This window comes from Camellia sinensis, chromosome 1, assembly GCF_055761805.1.
Source record: "Camellia sinensis isolate YWXY chromosome 1, ASM5576180v1, whole genome shotgun sequence".
Classification (NCBI taxonomy): Eukaryota; Viridiplantae; Streptophyta; class Magnoliopsida; order Ericales; family Theaceae; genus Camellia; species Camellia sinensis.
Window position 1 is genome coordinate 24,194,087 of NC_138961.1, and position 10,689 is coordinate 24,204,775.

Sequence of the window (10,689 nt, forward strand, 5' to 3'; positions counted from 1 at the left end):
AGTAGAATTTAATTTTTTTTAAGGGATGTTAGATTAGGTTGTAAAATGCTTGATTCCTAGAATTGTACAAGAAAACACGAGATATACATTGTACATAAATCAGATACCTATCTATAACCTTTGATAAGGTTATATAAACGAATAAATTTTACCTGCTTTTTTTTTTTTTTAAAAAAAAAAAAAAAAAAAAAAAAACTCGCATTAGTTTTCCTTATCATATTATTTTTATGGATCTCATTTTAGGCTCCATGTTCCATCATGCCATCTGAGTAAAATATAATAATAATAATAAATTATAAATTTAAAGCACAAAATATTACATAAGATGACCAATTTCACGTCTTTTGTCCAAGTATTCACATCATCTAGGGCACAAACACATTTAAGAGATTATATATAATTGCATAATAAATATAATGAAATTTTTTCAACAATTAGATGTTCTCAAAGCGAAGAAAAATTGATGCACTGGTCCTTCGTTCAGACAAAAACTGTCGGATAAGGTTTCAGTTCGCATCGAAGGAACATTAGCAACAAAAATAAACTAATAAACTGCAGATTTTCTTATAATACAAGCACAAATTGAAGGCTTTATTACTGTTACAGTTCTCTTCAACTATTGCACCACTCTCCCCAGTCGACAGATCAAATTAGAGCTTTCGGAAAACACTTTCTGAAGTTTGTATGGAAGCGCTGATCTTACAGGACATTGGAAGCATCGTTGCATATCATTCAAAGTACTAAACGATTGAACTGGTCTGTCACATTCCATCACCTCCCATCATCTGCAAAATAGGGTGGATAGATATTTCAAGAATTTCAGTAGCAATAATTATTTCTTTTCCGATTGTTTGGGAGAAATTTTTTTTAAAATTTATTCATGTTATTTGATGACTATACTAACGGGTAGCAAAAAGAATTGAATCAGCACTAGTAATGAAGGAATACAAAATAATTAATACCTTAAAGAAATCTCCAAACATCCCTTGCATGGGATTTCTACGCTGTACTCCATAAAAAATCCCCGCAATTTCCTCTAGCAACTAAAAAAACCAATCAGATTTGATAAAACAAAGGAAATGAATTATAGACATCACCCGCACAAGTTCAAGCATTTTTTATTTATTAAAATACTGTTGTGGAGAACTCTTTGTTTATATATCAAGAAGGGTAAAAGATTGCACCATATGCAACATAAAAGAATTATAATCCATTGTAAAACATCTACATTGGAGCTATAACCACACACCTCATAGAATACAGGTTCTCGGTCAATGGCAGATTTGTAAGTCTGTGTCAACACATTAAACAGAGGCAGAGCATCTCTCTGCAACCTGCATTGGAAATAACATTATGATCAACATCGCTTATAATCTGAAGAACAAGCCAATAAAATTCATACTGAATAGATGTCAAATGAGAAATGTAAATAAAACTTACGTCAGCAAAAGATAATTGATGAACTGCATCAAATCTGATCTGGGGAGGTTAAGCTCCTTGTCTCTCACTTGATTTTTTAGTTCATCCATAAGATAATTAGCATCTCTCAGATTGCCAAGAGATAAATACCTATTAGGGAAAAAATGCCATCACTACTTCACTTCTAATGTCAGAGCGAAAATAACAAGAAACAGTGGAAAAGCTGAATGGGTAATTCTAATATAATAATATCAAGCATGTTAGATATGATAATGCAGTGCCTGCATGTTTATGGTCCAATGCTTCCCAAAATCAAAGTGTCATCTTTTATTTGTTGGGTTAATTTCTTGGAAACGCAAAGCACATATTCATAATTTTTTCGAGTAATGCAACACACAGATGCCAATTATTTGCCACTATTTTGACAATCCTATGTCTCCATCCCGCAAAAAGGAGGGGAGGTAGTGAGAGGTATGTATGTTTTTATAATCCTTGGTTTCCATCAGTTCATTGAGAATCACAGGGTTACGATCTGGATATGGTGTTTAAATACTATCATAATCTCAAACCTAGAAGCAAGGATCCAGTTTCCAATTGTACTTACATCAAAATGGCCCGCGCAATGGCTAAATCGTCCTCACCTGGATAACACTGCATGATTGAAAAGCGTATGAGTTAAATGCATTTAACAATAATCAAATAAAAAGCAACCATTATATTGAAACTGATTGTGATGGACTTGGTAAAACAACCGAACTAGTAAATAAAATTGCAGTATATTATGTGCATCTAGAATATAACATGGGTTACACCATACATCGTCTTTGAGAATAAACAGAATGAAACCAAGCAGCATTACCTAATCATCACTAAAGGGTGGTGGCCTGGTGGTAAAGTCCCACTCCCATATGGTTCGGCGGGCAGGAAGACATCGATTCGAGTCTCACCTGTGGTCATTTTGTGGGCCCATCTAGGCCTCTCTTGTCTCACTCCCCAACGGGTAAGGGCTATTATGGTCACACTCAAGGAGGGTTCACACCAACTGCTCCTACCCATTTGCAGGGCCAAATAAAAAATTGCATAATTAAACAGTAGACTGACTAAATAGTTTTAGATTTTCAAAATTTGTCCTCCCAACAAAATTAGCAGCGGAGAGTACATTTTTTTATAAGAAAAATAATTGCATTAAAAGAGCATCAAGTGGGTGCCACCCATACACATCAGACAAAAATCCTAAAGTCTAAGGACGCCACAAAAGTGTATACATTTTACAAATCTAAAGTATCCACAAAGTGAGAGTACATCTGAATGTATGCTAGAAATTCATCTAAACAAAACTGAATAAACTTACGATGAAGTTGCACTTTGTTTCCACAAAGAAAGGTTGGAGGATAAAAGGTCATGTACCTCTAGCATCTTCATGATCGAATTTAAGAAATAGACGATATTATTGTAAATAAGAAGCCTAACCTTGCCCATAAAATTAACAAGAGTTGATGCAAACGTTTTAGGGTGTTTCCCTCTAACAAAATGATAAGATACTCTTGTCATGTCCTGAAAAGCAGCAGCATATTGGTGTTCACAGATCATAAAACTAAGGGAATGAACAAAAAGCAACATGAAAAACATTGAAACTTGGTTCACCATTAATCTGTTTAATAGTCGTAGTAAATTGCAATGTAGTAAAATTTAATAATGTCAAGTTCATGTTTGGAATGTTTGGAAGGCTGGGGACAAAATTGCTAAATCTATCTACCAGAGCATTTTCAAGGCACAAATTTATCACCTTTAATTTAGCTATAATAACTATTAAAAAAACTATGAAAGGAAAAAACATAACACTTTTGGCAAGTATATTAAATACCAGGGAAAAGTTGGCAATAATACGAAAATTTCTAATGTTCTCCATTTACATAACAAAATATAGAGAAATTAAAATGAGATAACTGAGTACAAGGAGCATAGAATTCTGTTGGCACACCTACCACCTCTGGGGATTCAGAATATATGTATTCAGCTAGCATATCATGTAGTTCAAGAGATCCATTCCTATGAGCCCCAAATTCTGCAGACCACCTACAGACAAAAGAATTCAGTTACCGTGCATTTGCAGTACCAAATAACACTATTAATATCAGCTCAGGGAAAGTGCAGATATACATTTACATATATACCCAAAAAAAAAAAAAAAAAATTGATGTCAAAAAAATATATATTACTAATACATAAAAAAATAGAAGAAGATTTTTTTGAAAAAGATGTTAGTCTTTTCTTTTCTGTTTTTGGGTAAGTATGATTATAATCTTATGTGCAGTAGAGACACGCTAACAGTGAGGAAATAGCAACTATTAAGGCATTATAAATTAACAAAGATTCAAGATACATGTATCTTCCTTTCAGGATTTCATGACATAAGAAACCCAGTGTAGTGAATTATTGGAAGCAGCAAGACTACTAGTCTGTTACAGTATCTCCACTCTGAGATTACCATTTTCCTAATACTTGCCAACACATTCTAGGCACACCCCAACTGTGTAAAAATGATCTAGTCAAACCTCCATTGGCTACTAAATTCAATCAATGCCACATGTCAGATAACCCATGCCAGGAAGCCCAAACAACTTCCATAGAATACATTACTTGGCACTAGTTTTCTCGAAGAATGTTTAACTTCTACAATTACACATGCGCCAAGCTTTGAGATGCAATAATCTCATACCTAAATTGACCCCAGGCAGCCACCAGAATCACTCAAATATCATTGTGTTACAATCTAGCAATTGCCATAAGCAGACAAATTGTGACCCATTTATACTACTTTTGCATGTTTGGAGTGTTATTTTAGCAATTTTCAATTTACAGCACCAAAAAAACCTTTTAATCAGCTAGATATTGTACAACAACAAAAGTTGTCTAACTTTGCACTACACAATAAGCTCCATTGGGACAATGCGACAACCTAGATACAAAAGCAACTAGCAGATACATCAAAATCCAAGACATATACAGCACAGCAACTTAGTCAAATGGACAGAATATAATTGAGAACGCGATTATTAAATTGCACAAAATGATTGCAACACCAAAGAGATCCTTGGGATGAGTGATTTTCTCAACATCACCAAGTCCTTGCAATACAAGTAGCACAGCTATGGATTAGTAACCATGTTTTTACTTAACAACAAAAACAAGATATGCAGAAAGTCTCACTTAATAGCAGCTTTTAAAAATGATGAGCAACCCTCCACACGTATTTTTGCTTCCCCAAGAGCTTCCGAAAGCTTCTGCATGTCATCATCATCCGTCAAGTCCAAGTGTTGTGGCACGGGAATTTGGGGAAACTTCTTAAGGATTTTCCTGACACGGTCTAACAACAATCTTTGTCACAATTACAAAGAAAGAAAATATTGAAAAAGTTGGATAAATATTAAATACAAAAAAAATGACTAATAAGAAACTGTAAGTTCTATAAATCCAGTCAACTTAAGGGAGAGAGTATCTATGCAGCCATTGATTTGGTTAAATGCTGATTCTAGAAGATATAGACAGGACCAGATTCTAGAAGCTGATATCAAAAAACAAAAGCACAGAGTTGAACGATATTGGTTAAATGTCCATTTTCAGTTCCATACTTCCATGGAGAAAATCTTTGGGGTCTTCTTCTTCGCTTGTAAAATTCATGCATAATTTACATATTTATCATTCATGTATCCTCATTGTGTCCATGAACTTTTCCTTCTACAATTTAGTGAGTTGGCGTCAGATTCTGTTAAAGAAGCGCGGACACTTCTAAGAAGGTGGTGTGTCCGTGTTGGACATCGACACTTCCTAACACATGTCGGACTCATGTCGAAACGAGTGTTATTATTATTATTATAATTTAAAAATAATAACACAGTACGAACACTTAGGGGACACACGTCCATCATTTAGACACATATGAACACATTACAAGTTCAAACAAAAAAATTTAGGACCCAATGATGAAAAATAAATAAAAATTAATCCATTCTCCTTTAAATTTTATAAATTAGTGTTATGTTGTATTTTTTTATTATCTTTGAATGAAATATGACATGTAAAAATTATATAAACTATCTACTTTGTGTGCGTCCCCCAACTTGTCATGTCTTACATTTTTTTTTTTTTTAAATTGCCATGTCAGTGCATCTGTGTCATGTCGCATGCATGTGTTGTGTCAAAATGAATTATGTCATATGCATCCACGCGGCATACAAACATGAACAGAAATGTATGTCTATGTATATAGAAAGACATAAAATCTAGAAGATAAAAATTTACATCACTAGTGTAGTCGTGGAACTGACCAAGAGTACCGTCATCATAAGGAAATTTCCCTTTAACAAGTGTTTCCACAAACAGAACAGAAAGCTCAGCACCACAAGTAACCTGAAAATGTTATAGAATAAATCAATGTAAAGAATTCAACGAGGATGATGCAAATATGGATTGTAAATGGTTTAATACTTCTTAAATGATGGGAAATTCATCATTTAAAAAGTAGAAAATTCAGATGGTAAGATTAATGTGAACACTTTTTAAATGATGATGCAAATATGGATTGTCAGTGGTTTAACACATTAAATCAATCCAAAAAGGCTACATTGTTGTTTATTTTGCTATGCGATATCTAAATACTATCTGATATTCCAACTTTAGAGAGAACAAACCCAATCAACTTTGGGAGGAATAATCATTACAACCATGCGTAGTCATCCTGTAAGTTCATTACCAAGTATTATTATAAATCTTTACTTTGACACCCATTGATACACAAAAAGTGGACACATGTCTGCTATAAAGTTTTAGCTCAACTTTTTAACTAACTTCAATAAAACTGTACAGATATAGGAACACCAGACTACAAGAGAGTATCACCTGTCCATGTTCCAACTGAAGGCAAGCACCTGAGTGAAGAAGATCTAGGGCCTCAGAGTACCTCTCAGCAGATATGTATCTACAATTAAGCATGCATGTTTTTTTACTTTGTAAATAAATTTTATATAAGAAAGAGGTGTTAACCAAGAGAGAGAATAAAGCAGACATCTGATCATCTATCCAAAATCCAAAAAAAAAAAAAAGTAATTTAAATAAAGGAATGTTTTTAAAATTATTAGCTACCACATTGCACCCTCATGCAAATATAATTTGGGGTGTGGGTGAGTGGGTTGTGCACATGCATGCGAGGGCTTTCATATCCAGTTCTCAACTTTAAATTATCATAAATTCATAATGGAAACAATCAATGATTATAAAAGCCATTTTAACTGAACATATGTCTAAAAAATTAAAGACTAGTAGCTTAAACAATTCCAGGAAACAAACTGTTACCCAAAAAATATTTCTTAAAGTAAGAAAATAAAATAATAAACAAGAAAACAAAACAAAACACAAAGGCCACCTATGTTTCCTGCATCATTTTCATACTTCCAAATACTACGAACAGAAGGCTGAAGAACACACTGGCTCTAACCACAAAATTGCACAAAGTAATTCCATGCCAATCATAGCAATCAACACATATTGCACAGAGGAGATGAAACAAAACAGTGAAGAAATAAATAATATAAATCTAAGTATGTAACACATATTTATAGAGTGCATGTGTGTAACTGTACTTTACAATAAAATATTATACCTTGCACTAATAGATTTATACATCTGTTGAGCTCCATAGCAGTTACCATCCTCTACAACTTTTGCTAACTTCTCAACATTCTGCAGTTGACAGCAAAAACAATGTATTCTAAATTGTTAGTCTCATAATTCTAATCAACAACTCAACAATAATGCACTTAAATATAATCAGTGTAGGTACATGGGTCTGGCCCTGCGACTGGAATCACCACACTGCTGCCATGTCACCCTCCAATGGCTTCCCCGCAAGTTTGCATGCCACATATCATCTCTAGCTGGCAGACATGTGGTGTGGGCCAACCAGCAAGCCCAGTGCCATCACCTGCACTCCGCCTCACCAAATACACCACGGTCAAGTCTAGCTCACTTAGTTGCCTGGCTTGAGCATAGCCCCACCAAACAAGGTCTCTCTCAATCACTAGAGACCAAGACATCAGACCACATTATATGGGCAAAGAGCAGGGCTCAGGTTCCTAGTTCAGGATCACCAGAGCGCTTGTGAATTGGAGACTAGAGTGCAAGGGATCACCCTAGCACCTCGTCAGCCCACCCTACACCCTTTGGGGAGGAGCACGAGCAGACAAGTCTTAAAGAGAGAAGGGCCTTGACCAAGACACAAAACGTCGATGGTCGTATCATACCTACCTTTGAGTCCTGTGACATGCCCAAGAAGGAGTGTATCATACCTACTCTTTGTCAGAGAAATTATTCAGTACTCTTGAAGCAATGCTCTGTTCCATTTACTCATTGAAACTTTGTACATCGTCTGTTAAAAGTCTCATAGTTTAGACCTACGAAGCACGGCCACCTCTCTGGAGGTGACGTACGGTTTGTCCTACACATGTCGGACAAGGACATGCACCGAACACGCTCCAGACACGCTAGGACACTTGGGACACATTGTGGACAATTTGGGACATGCTGGAGACACATTAAGGACACGCTAAAATTTTTAATTTTTTTATTGAAATAACACACTTAAGATTGATAAATTTGATAAAATTAAATATTTTATATAAAATATTTAAAAATATAACATATGATAAATATATAAAATTATATGTTTTGCACATATGCCCAACATGTTGTGTTCTGCATTTTTTCAAAAATTTGTGTGCCCACATATCCATGTCACGTCACGTGTCCGTGCCCATGCTTCTTAGATTTAGACCAGTAACTATTGATTTAGAGCACCACCTAGACTTGCTCTAGGAGCATTGAATAATTTCTCCGCAATGTCCACATATGATACATCCAAGGTCTGCAACAGGGGTTACATTCATTTTCCCTCCTTTTTGCCTCCCTCTTTCTCTCTCTCTCCCTCCTTAGCCATATCAATGAATGCCATCTTCCCATAGGGTACTCCTCAACCAGCTGACCCCCTCCCCACCATCAAAATCATAGAACACCAACCCAATCAATCTCAGAAAACTTAAAAAAGGTAATGATAAGGTAGGGTTTCATAACCCACCCACAAAACTAAATAAAGGGTCTAATTTATTGAAACAAATGGATGATTAAAAAACAAAATTCAGCTTTGCAATTTTGACATCAATTGATCTGAAAACAAATGAAGTTAAAAGATTCATATGCCAGATTAAGACGGAACTGATTAACGTTAATGGGTTTACCTCTTTAGCGGGAGGCAACAAACTTCTTCTGACTCTCTCTCGCAACATCACCTTCGATGATCAATTCGCTACAGACACAGAGAGATCTGATTTGGTCCTCCTGACCTGACAATCCACAACTGTTTGTAAAGTTCGACTTCAAATGGAGCTTATATATTGTGTGCTTAAGGGGTGGTACCCATGCTCGTCATGTTGTACCTTAGTCTATTTTTGGCATGTAGGATTCATTTGGGGGGAATTTTTTCGGCATGTCTTTTTAGTTTTTTTTGGCTACTTTAATTTGATTATAAAAAATTTGTTTCGAAAGAATTTTTAATTTTTTTATAATTTTGTAGGAGTAAAAATAAAATAATTATAATTTAGATGTGATATTTTATCATATTGATTTTCTTACCTATTTTATCTTTTAGTATGTTAAATTAATCCCAACTTACTTTCCAAACGAAAGGTGTTTTGGGAAGTGGGTTAAAAGCCACTTCTCAGTTTTTAATCCATTTCACTCTCTCACAAAAACGTCAAAAAATAATTTTTAACCATATTCCCAAAACCCTCCAAAGATATAATGTAATTTTACATTTAATTTTTTATTTAGATAATTTGATTAATGAAAAAAATCGTTTAATAATTTGTGAATGAAATAAATAGTTTAAATAGTTTAATAGTTTTGAATGATTTGATGAATGAAACAAGTTGTTTAGTAATTATTGAATGTAATCTATATATATAAGGAAAATGACCTTTCTCATGAGAAGGCTTCTGGGATTTCTAAACACTCAAATTATATTTTATGATTTTTAAATAATAAAAAACATTATATTGGTTAAACTGTTATTTAATTATAATAATAAAACTCTAATTATTTCATATATTACGGTTTTTAAAAGATAAGTATGCTAAATTATTTCAAAATTTAAATTTGTGTGCTACTATATATGGAAGCAATTCACTAAAATTTAATCATTTTTTATTTTAAAAAAAAGTCTATTGGTTAACTCTAATTTAACCATAACAATTAAACTCTAATTATTCCATAAATTACGACTTCTAACAAAGAAAGTATGCTCAATTATTTTTAAATTTAAATTTGCGTGCCATTAATATAGAAACAATCACTAAAGTCTGATTATAATCATAAAAAAACTTTAATTATTTCATAATTTATGATTTTTAAAAATATATATATATAATTTTCTATTTCAAGATTTAAAATTATTTGTCAGTAAATATGATAAGCAATTCAACAGAATCTAAAATTTATAAAAACATTTCAAATGGTCACATTATTTATGCTATACCTAATATAGAAATCTTTTTCAAAATTTATAATAATGCTCCTTTCAAAATTCAATATAGTAAGCTTTTAAAATTACATTTTATTTTTTATTTTTATTTTCAAACTCACATACTAAGTTTCTTAATTAATTTTTACTTATTATTAAAAAAAAAATCTATTGGGTAACACTTTCTCAACAATAAAAACATAACTATCTAATGATTTATGAAATTTAAAAGGAATGTATACTAACCTATTTTAAAATTTAAAAGTGTGCCATTTAACTATTTAAGGGAAAAAAAATCTATTTTTCTCTTAATTTATGACTTGTAAAAAGAAAGAAGACTAAATCAATTTTAAAAATTTAAAATTATGTATCACAAATTATGAAAAGTAATTTACATCTCTCATAAATCTTCTCTCTTGCATTTATTGGATTCGAGTTAAATTAGAGTTGGTATTCATCAAGTGTTGTAACTATTAGTGATAGAGCAATTGTGAAGAATTCAATTGATAGATTTTTTCATTGTAAGTTTATACTTTTTTTATAAAGATCAATTTCTAACCTTTAGCCTCCCACATCCTTATTTCTATTATGCATATAACAATTATGTTAATTTTTAAAAATTTATTGCATGATTATTTAATCTAAGTGTATTTTATAAAATAAATCTCCAATTTCTTTGGTCGAGGTTCAACGATTTAAAA

General features: G+C 32.8%; 1 protein-coding gene across 5 annotated transcripts; it reads right to left on the reverse strand.

Moving 5' to 3' along the window:
- Window positions 1-381: 381 nt before the first annotated feature.
- On the reverse strand, window positions 382-8,951 carry LOC114299636 (protein GET4). 5 transcript variants are annotated; one of them, XM_028244422.2, is made up of 12 exons: window positions 8,709-8,951; window positions 7,079-7,158; window positions 6,319-6,397; window positions 5,748-5,829; window positions 4,630-4,786; window positions 3,405-3,495; window positions 2,890-2,973; window positions 2,024-2,070; window positions 1,441-1,569; window positions 1,250-1,334; window positions 963-1,036; window positions 382-785 (listed from the first exon to the last, which is right to left on the reverse strand). In XM_028244422.2, the coding sequence occupies exons 1-12, from the start codon at window positions 8,754-8,756 to the stop codon at window positions 782-784; spliced, it is 960 nt and encodes a 319-aa protein (XP_028100223.2). In that variant the 5' UTR covers window positions 8,757-8,951; the 3' UTR covers window positions 382-781. The 5 variants fall into 5 exon arrangements, with proteins under 5 accessions (XP_028100223.2, XP_028100222.2, XP_028100225.2 ...); XM_028244421.2 differs by having other exon boundaries at window positions 963-1,043; XM_028244424.2 differs by having other exon boundaries at window positions 963-1,043; window positions 4,630-4,776; window positions 5,722-5,829; window positions 8,709-8,938.
- Window positions 8,952-10,689: the final 1,738 nt, after the last annotated feature.